The sequence below is a fragment of the Nothobranchius furzeri genome, chromosome 14, assembly GCF_043380555.1.
Source record: "Nothobranchius furzeri strain GRZ-AD chromosome 14, NfurGRZ-RIMD1, whole genome shotgun sequence".
In the NCBI taxonomy this organism is placed as follows: domain Eukaryota; kingdom Metazoa; phylum Chordata; class Actinopteri; order Cyprinodontiformes; family Nothobranchiidae; genus Nothobranchius; species Nothobranchius furzeri.
In genome coordinates, this window is record NC_091754.1 from 45,208,705 (window position 1) to 45,227,857 (window position 19,153).

The window sequence follows — 19,153 nt, forward strand, 5'->3', positions numbered from 1 at the left end:
GCTCCTTCAGAGACTGATACGAGCTCCGCCACACGGTCGCGGTGCTGTTGCTTCCCCCGGAGTGGTGGAAGTGACCCGGAGCAGGAGGTGCTTTCCGCTGCTGCCTTTCTACTTCCTGCTCCTCCTTCTCTTCAGGTTAGCTTCAGCGTTAGCCACACCGCCACGAGCCAGGGAGTGATGACACGGCGGTCCGAGGGCAGCTAGATCACCTGTCCACAGGTGCTGCTTCTTTAAACACACCTGGCTAAGAGGAGGGGGGATGTCCGGGCACCAGCATAGCGGGGAGGAGGAGGCGGCGAGATGGCCGCTTCTCACTGGAGATCACCTGGACTCAGAAGGAGGTAACCTGGCTTTAGTTTTTACATTAGACGTGAGTAACACCTGGGCTCTGATTGGCTCTAGTCATCTATTAAATTAGCATCAAGTTAACCGGATTAATAAGCTCTGGCTAGTTCCATTAAATACTTTTAACTAACTAACATCTGGAGGTTTCTTCCTGTTAAAAGGGAGTTTTCCTCTCCACAGTCGCTGCATGCTTGCTTCGGATTACTGTAAAGACTGACACTAGTCAGTGACTCGATGCAACCTGCTGGGTTCCTTACATAGGAAACTTTTTACTGATTGGCATAATGACCTGACCTGTATTTGAATGTTTACTGTGTGAAGGTCCTTGAGACGACTCTGGTCGCGATTTGGTGCTTTATAAATAAAATGAATTGAACTAAAACTAAACAACTAATCAAAACATTTGTTTGCGTGTCCATGTGTGTCTTTGTGCTCATGTGTGTGTTTGTGGACATGTGTGTGTTTGTGCTCATGTGTGTCTTTGTGCTCATGTGTGTGTTTGTGCTCATGCGTGTGTTTGTGCACATGCGTGTGTTTGTGCTCATGTGTGTGTTTGTGCTCATGCGTGTGTTTGTGCACATGCGTGTGTTTGTGCTCATGTGTGTGTTTGTGCTCATGTGTGTGTTTGTGCTCATGTGTGTGTTTGTGGACATGTGTGTGTTTGTGCTCATGCTTGTGTTTGTGCTCATGCGTGTGTTTGTGCTCATGCGTGTGTTTGTGCACATGCGTGTGTTTGTGCTCATGTGTGTGTTTGTGCTCATGTGTGTGTTTGTGCTCATGTGTGTGTTTGTGCTCATGTGTGTGTTTGTGCTCATGTGTGTGTTTGTGCTCATGTGTGTGTTTGTGGACATGTGTGTGTTTGTGGACATGTGTGTGTTTGTGCTCATGTGTGTGTTTGTGGACATGTGTGTGTTTGTGGACATGTGTGTGTTTGTGGACATGCGTGTGTTTGTGGACATGTGTGTGTTTGTGCTCATGTGTGTGTTTGTGCTCATGTGTGTGTTTGTGCTCATGTGTGTGTTTGTGGACATGTGTGTGTTTGTGCTCATGTGTGTGTTTGTGGACATGCGTGTGTTTGTGGATATGTGTGTGTTTGTGGACATGCGTGTGTTTGTGGACATGTGTGTGTTTGTGGACATGCGTGTGTTTGTGGACATGTGTGTGTTTGTGGACATGTGTGTGTTTGTGCTCGTGTGTGTGTTTGTGCTCGTGTGTGTTTGTGCTCGTGTGTGTTTGTGCACGTGTGTGTTTGTGCTCGTGTGTGTTTGTGGACATGCGTGTGTTTGTGGACATGTGTGTGTTTTTGCACATGTGTGTGTTTGTGCTCATGTGTGTGTTTGTGCTCATGTGTGTGTTTGTGCACATGTGTGTCTTTGTCCTCATGTGTGTGTTTGTGCAAATGTGTGTGTTTGTGCTCATGTGTGTGTTTGTGCACATGTGTGTCTTTGTCCTCATGTGTGTGTTTGTGCACATGTGTGTGTTTGTGCTCATGTGTGTGTTTGTGCACATGTGTGTGTTTGTGCTCATGTGTGTGTTTGTGCACATGTGTGTGTTTGTGCTCATGTGTGTGTTTGTGCACATGTGTGTGTTTGTCCTCATGTGTGTGTTTGTGCACATGTGTGTGTTTGTGCTCATGTGTGTGTTTGTGCTCATGTGTGTGTTTTGTGCACATGTGTGTGTTTGTGTGTGATTGCCAGAAGAAGTCCTGTTTGACCAGAGGATCTCAGGCGAATCCAGAGAAGGTGCAGGGAAAGCGCTGACGTACGAGGAAGCCGTGGAACAGACGGGTAACCTGAGTTTCTGGTGTTTTAACATCTTCTCATCTCTGAGCTTCTACAGATAAAAACATGTGTTACACCAGTAGAAACTACTGAAACCTTCATGAAGCACTTTTTTTTTAAGAGTAACTGGTCTGGATGGGTCAGTGTGCAGACTAAAGTGGTGCTGGTCCTCTCCGTGTTCTGGTTCTGCTCTCAGGACTGGGGTTGTTCCACTGGCTGCTGCTGCTGGTGTGTGGCTGGGCCAATGCCAGTGATACCGTGGAGATCCTGTGTGTGTCTTTTCTGCTGCCGACGGCACGCTGTGACCTGCAGCTCAGCTCCTCAGACATGGGCCTGCTCACTGCCAGCATCTTCCTGGGTGAGTCGCAGCTCAAACGCACCCGTCCACTGATAATTTAGAGATTTCTAGATAGAAGTTGTGCAACAGCTGGAGCTAAAGCCAGACTCCTGTGGGAACATCTGTTGTTTTTTATCCAGCCGGTGCTCATTGTGAATGTGACATAATCCTGGACCACACTTGTAAGCTAAATGGAAAGTTCTAGCTGATCTGTGTGGAAGAAGCTTTTTATTTGATTCTTTTAACTAAAAACATCATCCTTGTGAAACAAAATAGTCTTAACAACGATTACTTTGTAAATAAAATAAAAGTGGAACACACATACTGTATGGCGCTTGGACATTAGCATCGGCACCGTTGGGGTTTGGTGGGGCTGAATGGCGTGAGTTCGGTCTCCAACTGGTAAATCTGAAGGACTTCTCAGGAATACAGAAATCCCTGAGCCCGTGGGCGGGGCTTAAAGCTTCTTTCCGGAGTATTTCTCTTATCCAATGGCACCATCTAGTGGCTAACAAGCATATCACACAAAAAAATCTGTTGCTCTGTTTTTTTTAAGATGGCGACTTCACGTTTCTGTTTATAAATGTGCTTCTGTAGCCGACAAACAGCTAAAACACGTTGTTTTACGAGTATTATTCTCATGTCATGTTGTGTTCTCATATATTTATATTTAAGAGACTTACTTGTCCGTGAAAAGTTCATCAACTCTGCATCAGCCGAGGTATTCCTTAAATTTCAAGCATCTAAGCGGTAGTCTAACGCTATTGGCTAGTTCTGGTCGGTGCTCAGTTTCCTAGTGCACGGAGCTCTGCGGTGCAGGGGGTGTGCTTAGCAAAAAACAAACAAAGTATCTCTTACATTTTATGACCGTGCATGATGAGACAATCACTTTTACGGATTTCTGAAAAATCATACATCATTTCTGAAAGAGGAGAACTCCGGAAAGCAGCTTTAATACGCGCGGGAAAGTCTGCGGTGTCCTCCATCATAAGGTAAACAAAGGTGGACATGAGCTGTGTTGCTTTTGGAGACTCTGAACCACATTATTGTATTATTTTGCTGTGTGTGTCCTGATGATCTTGTGACACACACACGCACGCACACACACACACACACACACAGCTCACTCTCCTCCTGTTCCCACTGATCAGCAGCTCCGTGCTACAGACGGAGAAGCTTTCATGCATGCAGCATGAAAATGAACCGCTTTTACCCCCTGCTGGCTGATTCTACTCGCAGATTGGGGGCGGTAGGCATCATTTTAGCCGGCTAAACAGTCCGTAGCGTCACCCCGGTCCCAGTCTGACCGCTGGGGAGAAGATCAGAAAAACAGATTTGGAACCGAAAATGCTAATATGACCTGTATGTGTGACTCGTGTGTGTGTGTGTGTATGTGTGTGTGTGTGTGTGTGTGTGTGTGTGTGTGTGTGTGTGTGTGTGTGTGTGCGTGTGTGTGTGTGTGTGTGTGTGTGTGTGTGTGAGACCCGTGTGTGAGACCCATGTGTGTGTCCCGTGTATGTGGCCAATGTGTGTGACCCGTGTGTGAAGCCAAATTCTGGTCCCACAAACCGACGCTAATGTGTAAGCGCCAATAGTGGTGTGAGACCAGGGGTCCCCGAGTTAAAGGTGTGGGACATAAACGTTTAATAAATACTGTTTCTGCAGGAATGATGGTGGGCGGCTACATTTGGGGGTATCTGGCTGACCAGCGGGGGCGCCGTAGAGTCTTGGTGGTCTCGCTGACTGTAAATGGGCTGTTTGGAGGTCTGTCGAGCATCGCTCCCTGGTTCTGGCTCTTCCTGTTGCTGCGATTCATCAGTGGAGTGGGGTGAGAATATGTGTGTGTGTCTCAGGAAGTGATCATCACTAAACCACCTATAACTGATCACTTAACCCTCCCACTGTCTTTATGGATGACCCCGCGAGGAAAGTTGACCACTGAGCAGGGTTGATGGTTTATCTCTTGGGTTCATATGGCAGGGGTGAGGAGTGAGCACCACCTCACCCCTGCCACGTGGACCTCAAGTCACAGATGGCCACAGCTGATCAGACTGTAATAGACCCTGTGCATGAGAAAGTGCTAACTTCTGGGGTATTTACCGGAAGTTAGCACCGTGGTTTCCTGTTAGCGTCCTACGAGCTACAACCTAACGGCGTCCCTGAAAAAGAAAGTCATCTCGGCTAAAACTACCACAAAATTTTAACGTAGTGACGGTGGAGGAGGTAGTTGCTACTGTTGTGTACCGTTGTGTAGTACTTCCAGTCGATTTAAACAGTTTGTTGAGCTTCCATCGCTTTCCAAAACAGGCTAATCTGCGCAAAGCATGGATCGGTAAAATAAGACATGTTGGGTTAATAGCCACACCAAACACAAGGGTGTGTAATCGGCACTTTGAAAGTGCACGTATCAGAACTTTGCCAAGTGGTAAGCGGAGCCTTTTGCCCAATGCCGTTCCCACGTTATTCCGGTGGAACAACTGTGGAGAAGCTAAGGGGAAGCGAACCGGAATTTGGGAACGTCGCCCACGGCCGAACCAGAATGACATGGCACAGCTGGAAGAGGACGTTTCCGCTGCGTCAGGGAGCCCCTTGGCTGTTGACTTGGAGCTTCCACAAGAAGTCCCTAGTCCTGTACCAGAAGACCACGACTGTGCAGCCAGCTCATTCCTGGTTCTTGACCGAATCAAATATGAAAACATGGTCAAGGAAATTGAGGACTTCCACCAGCAAGTGCAGTCCCTGCAGCTGACACAAACTTTTGGCTTGGAGCGGTTTCGTCATCACCAGAGGATACACGATATTACACAAGGTAACTGTTTCTTCACAAGCTCACATCCCTTGTAGACAGCGATGTGAGCTTGATTTCCACCCAGTTGTTACTATAAAGGATTTACAGAGGTTTTTCCTATTCATAATGCTAATCTAAAACTATAGATACTTCTAGTTCTAATACTAATAAGACTATCCATAGTTATTCTCGTTTTTCTATCTATCTGTCTGTTTATTTATCTGTCTGTGTCAGCTTGACTGGGTAGCTTTCAATATTTCATAATTGTTTTTGCTTTTTAACTAATATGCAAACTGAGATTATTGTTGTTTTCATGCAGATTTTCATCCTATGAACACACGATGGCTTTTTGGAATCTCATCCAAGAGGCAACGACTAGGATAGTGAGGGTTACAGCTGGGATCTTTCCACCAGCACTTCCACTGAGACTCCTTTGACAAGACCTACTGTAAATATTACATTTACGCACTATTAATTAAGGTGTGTTGCTTGCTACTCACTGAGCTTACTTTCTTTCAGAAATTGTTGCCAATTGATGGGTTCTTCCTTTTTCTGAACTACTTGGCAACTGGGTGTACTTAGAGTGAACTCAGCCACAGGTTCAGCATCCACTGAGCTACTGTCAGTAGAATACTTGTGACATGGGCCAATTTTCTCTACATTGTCCTTGGGTCTGTCTCCATCTGGATGTCCTCTGATGCTGTGAAGGTAAACAATTCAAATGATTTTGATGGAGTGTATGAAAATACCCACGTCATCCTTGATTGCACAGAAATGAAGTGCCAAAAACCCTCATCTCTTTTACTTCAGAGCAAAGTATTTTCTAACTACAAATCCCATTGCACCTTCAAAGCACTTGTGGGCATGTCTCCTCATGGTGCTCTTACTTTTTTATCTGCAAAAGAAGAGTCAAGGAAAACAAGCTTTTTGACACGGACATCCCTCTTTCCATTTCAGGAAGCATAAATCAAATATTTACAGCGGCGTCTCCTCACAAATTATCAGTATGGTCGTCTAGTTAAAAAATGGATATAAAAACAACTGAAAAATAAGTCCTACACAGAAAAAGGTTCAGTGGACTTATAAAAGCAACCAGCAGCACACCTTTTATAAGTTTTACGTGTACAAAGATTTAAAAAAAATTATTAATCTCTACTCTTTACTTTGAGTGGAAAGAATTTATTTTAAGTATATGCGTGTTTTCACTGTCAAAACTACAGGGTAGTTTGGCAGGATCTTTTTTGGGGGGGGGTAATTTCATGGTCCCGGTCCTAAGGATTGCATCTCCATTAAAACCATCTCCTTAAAGGACTCAGCTGAAAGCAGCGTCACTAATCGGCACTAAAAAGCGCTCCGAGTTCCAGAGATCAGTAGCAGGGGTGACTGCTTCCACCACAGCAACACCAGCCAGGAGTGGCTGGCGTTTTTCTGAGTTTTTTTAAACTTCTTCGTCTCACTTTTTTAAACAGTTTCTCCACCAACTCTTCTTACATCATAACGCCTCATGTGTGGCGATGTCTGCTGATTTCACCCTGGTGACATTGTTATGTTTGCTTGTGCAATTGCAGATGCAGTTCTTGTAATTTGTATCATTTTCTGCTACGTAGTACTTTTACTTCAGTACAATTTGTGTAGTCTTTGTCTTTGTATTTTTGTAAATTGCATAGTCTACTACCATTCATTTCTAATCTCAATGCATATCTCTAAGTTTGCAGGGCATTTTGTTTTTTGAAATGGGCATTTAGCTGTTGTTTCCTTTGATTTTTGATAATCATAAATGTATAAACTAGAAGTACTGAATGGTGTACAACTGGAAAATTAATTATAAATAAAGTGAATGAATGTTTTCAAAAAGTCCACACTTTATTACCATTGATGCACATCATTTTCATTTTATTTCACAGTACACAAGCTGCCTAAACTTAACAATTACTATTGAACCTTGACCAATGACAACAGAAAAAAATATAAAAGAGCACAATTTGTCTCTCATTTAAAGTATCTTAAGTGCTGCAGTACTTCATTACAAACAACAATACTCTTAAATGTGGACATTCAATTTTAAATGACCATCATGTTTAGCTGCAGAGCTAAACATGGTAAACAGGCTCTTGTCATTCAAGAGCCAAACCTGATTGGTTTGTTTACACTGTGTAGAGAATCAAATCTATTCCAAACATTTGTCAATGTAGACATCAAAGTAAAAACTATCTACTTTCTGTTTGATTGTATTACTGACACTGACATCTCTGTAGATCCTCTGGATGGACATGTCTTCTTGTGCTGAGACCACAAAGTCACACCAGGGGTCTCATTTATCAAACTTAGCTTAGAATCCTTACTGAAACCGTACTTAAGCTCAGCAAAAAAAATGTACTTACGCCAAGTAGGTTTGTGATCTATCAAACATGGAGTACGCACAGCTGCACGCAATCTCCGCTTCATAAATCAGAAACTATCTAGAATGTTTCTCAGCTGCTTTTTAGTCACATCCCTCCCTCACCACGCCCACTTACTGCCATAAATAGTCAATGCAAAGTGCCTTGTGGATCTCATGCATATACATAAGCCGGCTGTTGCGGCGCTACGCCAATGACATGGCGACCGTAGATCAAGGCAGCTCAGGGAAGTGCAATTTCACAGAAGCAGAAATTGAGGTACTTGTGGGTGAGGTGGAGAAATGAAAGGAAGTGCTTTTGCAAAACAAATAAGAGAAAATCCACGGAGTGGCACAGCGTTGCTGAAGCCGTCAATGTTGTGAGTTCTTCAAAGAGATCTGTGGCGGATATAAAAAAATGGTCCAATCATGATTCGATCCCCAGACTCCCGGGTGAAAGTCACACACGCTAACCAGTTACCCAAACGGAGATCTCCCTTTTCCAAGTTGCCAGGGCGCATGATCAATCGGGTCATGGTGACAGGACACACACTGTCACAGACGAATGACATTCTGTCTCAATCTGTCCCCCTGCTGATATTCAGCATTCCGTATTCTGCGCTTCAGGCTGTGTGTGTTTATGTGTGTGTGTGTGTGTGTGTGCGCGTGTGTGTGAGTGTGCGCGTATGTGTGTGTGTGTGTGTGTGTGTGCACGCACGCGTGTGTGTGCGTGTGGGGGTTCTTGTTCTGTGTGTACGAAGCAGTACAAGTGATAATGCTGCAGGCTTTCATAATTGTATCCTCAGCAGCAGCACTGCAGGTGCTCTCCATGTCCAAAATGTGCGTAAGCCAGGTCCTTAGTCAACTTAAAGTTGCGCACATTTTTCTGCTTAGTTTTCTTTCATAAATCCCAAAGTTTGCATGGAAAGTTGCTTACGCAGTTTTCCGACCCCGTTTTGCGTAAGCAAGCTTGATAAATGAGGCCCCTGGTCATCTCTGTTACTAGCAGTTGACCCTGCACTTGCCAGTAAAAGGAATGAGTTTGTTTCAGCTGAACTGTTCCAGTGATTGCCTTGAAATAAGGACAGTCCACATAACTATGTACATTTGGACACTTGATCTCAACCAGTCCAAACTGTGGGTCTTCTGTAGGGTCAAATACCTTCCCATCTGGAGATTTGCCAAGCCATGGTGCATCTGGGTGCACAACAAAACCACATTTGAAGTGGTTTAGGCGTTTGACCCGGCAGTACTCCCAAATGCCATCTGCCTCTATCTCCAAGCCCCTCTTCATTGCCGCTGTTGGGTGGGTGCCGCTTAAAAGCCGATTTGCCAGCCCCTCCTTAAACGCCTCACCCACCTGGCATATTTCTCTAAAACGAGATGCTGTTAGTCTGGGTCGTCTCAAGGTATGCCAGTCGCTACATAGACTCTGCTCCCGGGTGCCTTCTTCTATCTGGCGAGACATTTCCCAGGTCACTTCCAGACTTTGTAGTTGCAACTGTTGTTTTCTACTGCACGCAAACATGCACTCTGAATATTATGGGACCATAATACATATTAAATAAGATCTCATGGGGGCCAAATGTGGCCCACAAACTGATGCTCATTCAGAGGGAGACCCTGGTGTGTCTCTGCAGGGTTGGCGGATCAATTCCGGTCATCTTCTCCTACTTCTCAGAGTTTATGCCTCGTGTGAAGAGAGGGGCGATGATCAGTGCCCTGGCTACGTTCTGGATGGGGGGGAACATCCTGGCTGCAGGTTTGAGTGACAGGATTTGAGCCTTTTTCAGTTGTAATGGCATTATTGAGGATTATTTTCTTCTCACGTAGGTCTTGCCTGGTTAGTGATCCCCAGAACCTGGGCACATGTTTCTCTGGGAACTCTAGACTTCCAGAGCTGGAGGCTGTTTGTGGTGTTCTGCTCCGTTCCCAGCATCACCTCAGCAGTCATCTTCAAACTGCTCATGCCCGAGAGCCCAAAGTTCCTCTTGGAGGTTTAAAAAAATCCAGATCAGCTCATGTGGTGCTTTTTTCTCCTGGCTTACCTTTGACACTGGTTTCCTGATTCTTCCAGGCTGGTCGGGAAAATGAGGCGATCCGTGTTTTCAGACTGATGTTTGAACTAAACATGAAGAAAAGCGGGAAGACCTTTCTGGTAGGCAGAAAGTACAGGTTTCTCATTTAACTGACTGAAACTCAAAGGGAAGCTGGAGCTTTCTTTTCCACTGTGTACTCACTCATGTCTCAAACGCTTTTTGAAGGAATTTGGTTTGTGTCCGAGCTCCAGGCTCAGAGAGGAGCTGGAGGAGGTTCAGGCTTCCCCAGGTCAAAATCTACCATTCATTTTAAAACAGGTGTGTCTGCTGTTATCACCACAGCTCCTGTAGAGTAAACTGTACCTCCTCTCCTGGGCCCTCATCCATCACCATACTTATGCACAGATCTGATTGTAGTTCGTGTGTAGGAACAGTTTTACACATTGTGTGGTACTTACAATTTTATACTTGCGTCTAGAAATGCTCCTAAATATGAGACCAGCTCTGATCAAGAGTACCAACCACATCTAGTCGTAGAACGGAGGAACCACAGCACTGAAGGTCCCAGTGTTCCTTACTGACTAATTATTTTACCCAGTCAGTAATGATGTCTGTCGAGAAGCAGCTTTAGAACCTAAAAGGCACCCGTGACTGATGGGAATCAGACACGGTAGCATGGCTAATCTGGTGTTATTGGTGGATTTGGCAGAGTGCGCTCTCTGGAGGGTACGTGACTTCCGTGAGCGCTCTGATCCGAGATTCTCGAGTCGATAACGTTCTAAATTTCATTGTTGGAAAGTAAATTCTTCTGAAGCTATGCCATGATTTAAAACTCTTTGTGGAGCCACAGACAAACCACACAATTCCAATCCATATTAACCACTTTAGGATTTTTTCATATTTAGTTTTATGTCCAATCTTTTCTTTATGTCTGACAGGGACATCTCCTCTGTTCCAACCATGTCTACAGCCTCTGAAGCGTCATTGGTTTTCTTCTACCTTGGCAGCCAGTGCCTTGACCTGGCTCTCATTTAAGTTAGCTTTTTTCTGGGAGGAACACAGAGGTTCCTCTCATGAGCTGAGGACGTGGTGTGACCAAATACGGTTCATTCAGGGTGTTTCTGTGTCTAAATGACTCTGATGGAAGCACCTGAGTACCCAAAGGTGGGATTTATCCACAGCTGGTTGTGTAGCAACATGAGTACGAGTAACCACCGCATGCTTCATACATCAGGATTTTGGTCAATCACACGAACGTTGTAAATTATAGGATGGAATATAGGACAGTCTGTACAGACGTTTGATGAATGAGGGCCCTGGACCGAAGCCTGGAATTAGCTTTTGGTTCCTTCAACGTGACAAATGACTGACTGACTGTTCCACTCAGAGTCTGGAGCCAATCAAACACATGTTCAGAGGTCATCTCAGACTCAGGAGCATTGCTCTACTCATCATCTTCTACTGCATCTCCTTTGGGTGAGAACACCAGCTTTAGGGTTAGGCGCTGCTGCCAGAGATAAATGTTAGAGCAGCTTATCTCCAGGAAGCAGAGGCCTGCCTCGACATGGGTGTGTGTGTGTGTGTGTGTTAGGTATTACGGCCTGTGGATGTGGTTTCCAGAGCTCTTTGCCAGAGCTGAAGACGGCGGCTCCCCCTGTGCCAACATGCCCCTCCCGTCCCCTCTCCAGAACCAGAGCTGCTACCCGGTGAAGACCGCAGGTTTGTTCATGGAGGACAACCATGGGTTTATGGTGATTCCTTCCTGATCATAATCAATTTTCATTTCATTCACAATTAATTTAATAATGTCTGACTGCCTGTTGTGCTGCGTGATGGGAACTTTGTTGTCCTCAGTAAGATTCAAGACCTCCTGTTGTTACAACAGAAAGAAAGGAAGGTTTGATTTTACAGTTTTCAAAAGAAAAAAACAAGTTATTTGTGAATATTCTTAATTTTAATGGTGAATGTTGACAGCAGCAGCTGCAGGTTCACTGTGAGCGCCAGTGATGTCATCCATGAGTCCGTCTGATCGAAGATGCCGTCAGCATTAGTAAACACATAGATGTGGGCAGATTTAGAACAGGGAAATTGTTAATTCATTACATTTTTAAATCTTGATTAAGCGCATGAGTGTCCAATAGGGATGTCCCAATACAATTTTTTTTACTTTTAATACGATCAATCCGATACGACAGGAAGTCTTATTACAGCCTTTATCTGAAATCACCTTTTTATTCTAGTTTTGATCAGAAATGACAGGATTTAACATGTATTCATAATTAGTATTATATTATTTTGGTATATTAAATCGTATGTTTCTACTTGGTTATAATTTATCCGTGTGTTTTATTCAGATTTTTATTTATCAGGTGTTTATGCTTCATTTGATTCTTAACTTGCTATCTTAATCTGATTAGATTATACCAGTGTTTCCTTTGTGGAGGCAGCGGTTGGCGGTGGCTGCCGGGGTGCTTCTCCTGCCTCCTCTTGGTGCCATGTGGTGGTGCCCGGGCTGCTGCTCCCGGTTCAGTTGGCTCCTTTTAGATTACATGTGTGTGTGTGTGTGTGTTTGCATGGGATGCGATTGATAGGCAGGAGTGGGAAATTGACTGTTCTTAAACTTGTGCAGTGCTTTGAGATTTGCACATTGCATGAGAAGTGCTTCATAAATAAGTTGATTTGTACGTTTAAGCTTTGATCCAGTCTTTCAGGGTCGGGCTCCTGTTGCATTCTGGGACTGAATCTGTTCTGTACTGATTCCTCTCACCAACAGTCTACAAGGAGAGCTTCATAATCGCTGCCTGCAACCTGCCTGGAAATGTCTTCACCATCCTGTTCATGGACATCACAGGAGGAAGGAAGCTGCTCTGTGAGTTCCTCTCAGATCCCTCTAGCATACCACTTAATGTTCTCCAGCTCTGGAGTCCACAAGTGTGTGTGTGTGTGTGTGTGCGTGCGTGCGTGCGTGCGTGCGTGTGTGTGTGTGTGTAGCCACCAGCCTGATGGCGTCCAGTCTGAGCGTCTTCCTCATCTACGTGGTCCAGACAAAGACCCAGAGTCTGGGCCTGTCCTGCATCTTCAGCGGAGTATCGGTGATTTCCTGGAACGCTCTGGATGTGGTAGGAACCGAGCTGTACCCCACCCGGCTACGGTAAAATTCCCCACCCTGCATCAGGATCAACGTTTCAAAGAGCTTTAATTAACCATGCAGCTTCTGTGTGTGTTCCAGTTCCTCTGCTCTCGGTTTCTTCTCTGGAGTGGGCCGAGTGGCGGCCATCATGGGCAATGTAGTCTTTGGGAAGTTGGTGGACACAAACTGCTTTGTTCCCATCCTGTTGGTGTCGATCCTGCTGCTCACGGGAGGACTGGTGGCTCTTTTGCTCCCACAAACCAGACAGACGGAGCTGACCTGATCCGATGACTCCATCCATCCCAGAACCACCAGCATTCGGCCTCCACAAGGAGAGACTGGGGGGCTGTTGCACTTACACCACTGAAATGGCCATCTTCAGCTTTCAGCCAAATCTTTGTGACATAAACAGGCTAGAGATAAAAACACTGATTCATGTCCTTCCTGCTACTTCAGTCAGCCAAGAGCAACTTTTAACCTGATTATAAATGATAAATAATAGTTGGAGAAAGGATCGTTCATGTTGCACCAGACAGCCTTAAGTGTTCCACACAAGCATTCCTTTGTCACTAATAAATAACATAAACACTAACTTTACTGACATTAAAACCCTAACTAGAGAAGTTCCAAACGTTAATGCCACCGTAACTTTACAACCTCTTCACTTATTCGCAGAACAGTTCATAACAGAGCGGCTTCAGGATAACAAAACAGCCGCTGACCAGAAACTGAAACAACAACCTGAACTCCCCTTCAAAATAAAACTGTAATGATAGCGGTGCTCTTGTTTCTGTACAACAATAACTAAATAAACAGCGTTTCTTGTCGATTGTTTGATCTTGTGTGTTGTTTGAATGTTGGAAGCTGAAACAGCTGAAAAACTGAAGTGAGGCTAAAACTGAGCAACACTTTAAAAAAAGAGCCAAACTTACCTGAAGATTTAGGAGCAAATACCCCTGAACACATGTTAGTAAGGCAAAGGTAGCTGGTGAATGGGGAGAGCAGAAAAATAAGTACATTTTATTTCTATTGCACTCACAGAAATAGGATCACAAAGTGCTTCACATGGATCAAAACAAAATAAATTAAGTCATAAAATCATAATGATCTCAAAACAGAAATAGATTCACGGAAAAAAATAAAGGCATAAAATCAAAATTTCATAAACGGATGAAAGATTAAAATTTTGAGTTAAAAATAAGAAGATAAAAGGTTTAGTTAAAAGCAGCTTTAAATAAAAGTGTCTTCAGCTGTTTTTTAAAAGTGTCCAGACTGTCGATGCTACGTAAGGATAAAGGAAGATCATTCCAGAGTCGGGGTGCAACAGTCTGGAAGGAGGTTCTGGTGTGTGGACCTGAGGGCTCGGGTTGGAGCACAAGGCTTTAACAGTTCAGTAATATAGGGAGGAGCTTGACCATGTAGAGCCCTGAAAGTTCTAGTCAGGATTCGAAAATGAATTCTAAAGGTAATGGCCGGACAATAGAACAGGAGTGATGTGTGCTCTTCTGTTTGCTCCAGTTAGGAGCCTCGCTGCAGAGTTCTGGACCAACTGAAGGCGGTCAAGGCCTTTTTGTTAAAACGTGTGAAGAGTGTGTTACAGTAACCTAGACGGGAGGAGATAATGGCATGGAGAACCATTTCAAGTTCATGTGTTGATGCCAACCTTCGCAGTTTGGAGATAGTTCTTAAGTGATAAAAACAGTTTTGGACCAATGTTTTTCATTAATCTACAATGCATGGGTCAGTTTGGTCAAACATCCTGATTAACAAGATAGTAGGAATGAAATCAGTAGGGCATGAGGTTGCTTTCATGTGTTTCTGAATGAGGCCAATGTCCTGGAAATCTACAGGAGTAAAGACAGACCATGATTGGGAAGAAGCTGGTTGGATTGGGGGGGTAGATGGGGTGATATTACTGATTTTATTCTCAAAGAATGCTAGAATGTTATTACAGTCAGACCTTGAGCAAACCGGCATGAGTGGGGCGTGAGGTGAAACAATCTGGTTTATGGTGTCAGACAGGACTTTAGAGTTATTTCTGTTTACAGCTATCAGCTGAGCAAAGTAAGTGGACCTGGAAGTTTTCACCATCTCATTCAGAGATGTTATCAGGTCTTTAAAGTGCAGACTGTGACTTTCTAGTCTAGTTGCCTTCCAGCGTCTCTCGGCTCTGTGGCACGTCCTTCTGAGACTGTAAATGTTCTGATTAATCCAAGGGTTTTCCCTCCTGTTAGATAAAACAATATGCTTAACAGGAGCTACTTTATCCAAGATACTGCAGCATGGTTTATCCAATGACTGGATGAACACGCTTGGATCATCATCATCCTGAACTGAGCTGCTGTCAAATAATCTAGAACATCCATCCTCTGCTGACTGATTAATGATACGTCTTTTTGATTTTAGGTTGTGAGGGACAGATTCAACATTAGATTGGACATTAAAGAAAATGCTGCTGTGGTCACTCACATGAACCTCTTCAACATGTAAATGATTGATGTTTAGTCCCAAAGAGAAAACAAGATCTAGAGTGTGTCCCATTTAGTGTGTGGGGCCTGAAACGTGCTGCTCTAAGCTAAAAGACTGTAATAGACATGAACTCTACTGCTGTGTAGGATCATTAATGTGTGAGTTAAAATCACCAAGGATTAAAACTTTTTCTAGTTTGATCATCGATGACAGAAAATCTGCAGACTCAGAGAGAAAAGGGCCAGCTGGACCGGGTGGTGGGTAGATTAAAATACAGTGAATTACATTTTGTAAACCTGCTTTGATAACCTGACATTCAAAAGTAGCAAAAGGGCCATTTTTCACCAGATTACAGACATGTTTGTCTTTAACCCTCCCACTGTCTTAATGGGTGTGACCCCGCGAGGAAAGCTGATCATTGAGCAGGATTGATGGTTTATCCCTTGAGGTCCACGTGGCAGGGGTGAGGTGGTGCTCACTCCTCTCCCCTGCCACGTGGACCCAAGGGATAAACCATCCCTGCTCAATGTACAGTAAAATACAGTACATAAAGTATATACTGTTTCCAAAGTCAAGTTTTGAACCCTGCACTTTTTACCATCCAAAAACAATGCTACGCTATATTAAATTGACACCGGTTGAGCTCTAGGACCTTGCAGAAAACAACCGTTTGTGTTGAAGCCTGTTTCCCATTAGACCAGGGGTGTCGAACTCAAACTCACACGGGGCCGAAATGAAACTCTGGGACGGAGTCGAGGGCCAAACTTAATATTTTTTGAAAAAGTGACGGCAAATGTGCACGTTTTCTTTATCAACATTTATGCAACTTTGAACCTTTAAATTTGGAAACAAACTTATTTCTGCATTAACACTGAATGTGGAATAACCAAATTACACACGAGCAAGTCCGTTTTAAATAAAAGGCATCAGTGGTATTCATTACTTGTGGTATATTCAGCAATTTTAAAATCTATTCAGGATTTATGTTTTCTTGTTTATTCATTTGTCTTATTTTTTATTCTCCTTTTTTCTCCTGTAATAAGTGTCATCGCTGCTGTGACGTCTAGCTTTCCCCACTGAGGAACAATAAAGGGATTTTCTATTCTATTCATCTATCTGCAGCCTTTCCACTTCCTGTTTACTGTAGGTTAAATCTTTTCTCACGGGCCAACAACAAAATAAAAATATCATTTTATCTTAAATGAAAATGCAACATCTCACCTGTTAACTTTCATGTTTTGGAGCAGAAAAAGAGCATAAAACCAACATATTTAAAGCTCAGTTTGCTCCACTGGTTTACTGTGATGCTCACCTGTTCCAGCCAGATACCTGCATCATGGGGTTGATCTGAGCTGAGGAGCAGACTCCTGTTGTTTTGTTCATCTTCATCATCATAATGACAACATTAGATGACAACAGGTGCTCACATAGGTTTGTGCTGCTGAACATGTCTGAGCAGCTTGACCACGTTGTTGTGTGTTGGGGAGGAAACACAAAGACTGCAACCACAGAGTCGTGCTGGTTTGAGCGTGTCGCTGTTTGCTGGAGTTATATCGGCTCTGTCTGGACGTTAGTTGGAAAACTTTCTCTTTCAGTCGTGAACACATTACTGAGCGGCTAGAATCTCCGTTTCTGGGCTTCAACGTCAGAAAACAGCTGAGTGAACTCGGCGCTGAGTGAGAGGAGTGTTTAGTTTGTCCGAGACAGCGGAGCTGCACACCGGCAGCAGGCGCTGGAATAAACACAAAGGAGGGGATGCGTCGGCTCCGCGCTGACACCGCAAAGCATCATGGGAGTTGAAGTATTTGCGGTAAAATCGGCCAGCGGGCCAGTTTTAATATATTTTTGATATTTATCTCGCGGGCCACAGAAAAATGCTCCGCGGGCCGCATCTGGCCCGCGGGCCTTGTGTCTGACATATGTGCATCAGAGCATACTGTAAAGATAACCCCCACCCCCCCACCCCTGTGTCCCCCCACTTCTAAAGTGAAACTTACGTCCATGCGTGTCGTGATGCCTCTGCTGAGGTCCCGGTGCTTCCCACTGAGTGAGAATCTCTTAACTTTTTACAACATTTGGCCTAGTGATCATTTCCCACAGTTGTTACAGGATTTCCCAAATGCTGGGCATGTCTCCGCGTTTAGCGCATCTGAACTCTGTGGCTTTGCCTGTTTGGTTTGGTACACGTTTTCTTTATTCCTCCATCTTTATTTGGTGTACGCACTGACATCCCACCTCTCTGTAGCTCTTGTGCTCGGGTGATTCTGCCACTCTGCACACACTTATCCTCTCAGTGCATTATCCACAGACAACCCTAAATTCACACGTTTAGCTTAATGTGTGAAGCTCAGGTTAATACTGATCAAAAGCTACGCCTTGTTTCTGGTCATGGGTGAAAGAGTTGTACCTCTCATAGGTCTCATTCTGTTCAGGCACAAAGTCCTCTTCAACTGTATTCATCACGTCGTCTAAAGTGCGACTAGCTTCATCAGCTGAAGGCTATTATGTGTATATCAATGCATCTTCCCTCATGACATGCAAAAGGATGTGAGCTTTCTGGAAAAAATCATCCATGCCTTTGTGTCATCACGCTTAGACTACTGTAACGCTCTTTTTACTGGTCTCAGCAAAACCTCCCTCTCACGCCTTCAAGCCATCCAAAATGCAGCAGCCAGACTCCTAACCAAATCCAGCAGACGAGCTCACACCACTCCAGTTTTACAGTCCCTCCACTGGCTCCCGGTAGAATATAGAATACAGTTTAAAGTTTTAGTCCTGACCTATAGAGCTCTTAACAACCAGGCTCCAAGCTACCTATCTGAGCTTTTATCCCCACACACCACCTCTCGGAACCTTAGATCCACATCTGAAAACCTCCTGGCTGTTCCTCGAACCAGACTGAAAACTAAAGGGGACAGGGCCTTTCAGACTATTGCACCCAGACTTTGGAACAGTCTACCTTCAAATCTCCGTCTCTCTAACACTGTAGAGGTCTTTAAAAATCGTCTAAAAACTCACCTTTTCATCCAGGCGTTCCCTCCCTAAATGTTTCAAAAAGATGGCTTTGTTTGGGTTCACACCTTCACTTTGTTTATACTCATGATTTTATTTTCTACTTTATCACTGCTATTGTTTTTCTGATGTTTGTATTGGTTAGAGGTATTTGCCCTGATCTTTATCATGTTGTACAGCGCTTTGTGATTTATATCTGTGAAAGGCGCTATATAAATAAACTTTTACTTACTTACTTTCAGGTTTTCAGCATCACCACCTGCCGTTAAAGTGCTTCCGATTATCAGCAGGGTTAGCGCTCACTTGTATGGATGAGGGCAGACTTAGCGTATCCATGGCAGCACGTTGGCGTATCACTGCAGCCCTTTACTCTCTCCGGCATGGACTCCTCTCCTATTGGCTCTAGTGTCCCTCGTTCTCTGCTGCTCACGGCCTTCCTACGATCCAGCACAGTTAGCATGTTGCACCGTTGCTCGCACTACTGGACACCTTCTTTCTCAGCTCCCTCATGGCAGACCTTTTCTGCTTAGCTGCTCACGACCACTTATGGCACCACGTGTGGTTTAGCTTAATCTTCTAATTAGCAAACAAGGAAACTCAGTTTCAGACTTTTATTGATCACCACCTCCCTTCTGGTTCCCTCCAGCCAGTGCTACTCCCCTCTTGCCCCTGGCCTTCTGGGTAACTGAGTTCTTCCTGAACTATCTCATAACTTAACAATCAGGACCCAGAAAGAAAGCTTACTCTCTTGTGAGTCACTTTTATTAACAAAATCACTAAATCCGTTCTATAACTGAGAGCTTGTTTCTCACGAGGGAGCTCCAGTCTAGGACAACTCCTAAACCCAGGTCCGGCTGAGATCAACAAGGCCCGTA

General features: G+C 44.3%; 1 protein-coding gene across 2 annotated transcripts; it reads left to right on the plus strand.

The window, feature by feature from the left end:
• Positions 1–206: 206 nt before the first annotated feature.
• On the plus strand, positions 207–13,624 carry sv2 (synaptic vesicle glycoprotein 2). Of its 2 annotated transcripts, none has more exons than XM_015952189.3 (13): positions 207–341; positions 2,043–2,132; positions 2,323–2,484; positions 4,129–4,291; positions 9,269–9,390; positions 9,462–9,625; positions 9,706–9,786; positions 9,893–9,985; positions 11,055–11,143; positions 11,259–11,386; positions 12,441–12,536; positions 12,659–12,818; positions 12,897–13,624. In XM_015952189.3, the coding sequence occupies exons 1-13, from the start codon at positions 260–262 to the stop codon at positions 13,078–13,080; spliced, it is 1,614 nt and encodes a 537-aa protein (XP_015807675.1). In that variant the 5' UTR covers positions 207–259; the 3' UTR covers positions 13,081–13,624. The 2 variants fall into 2 exon arrangements, with proteins under 2 accessions (XP_015807675.1, XP_015807676.1); XM_015952190.3 differs by having other exon boundaries at positions 208–341; positions 2,046–2,132.
• The last annotated feature ends 5,529 nt before the right edge of the window (positions 13,625–19,153 follow it).

Coding starts and splice junctions, on each gene's coding strand:
- sv2 (XM_015952189.3), top strand. CDS start 260: ATGTCCGGGCACCAGCATAGCGGGGAGGAGGAGGCGGCGAGATGGCCG. Junction 9,391..9,461: donor GGGGAACATCCTGGCTGCAG/GTTTGAGTGACA, acceptor CTTCTCACGTAG/GTCTTGCCTGGTTAGTGATC. Junction 11,144..11,258: donor TTCTACTGCATCTCCTTTGG/GTGAGAACACCA, acceptor TGTGTGTGTTAG/GTATTACGGCCTGTGGATGT.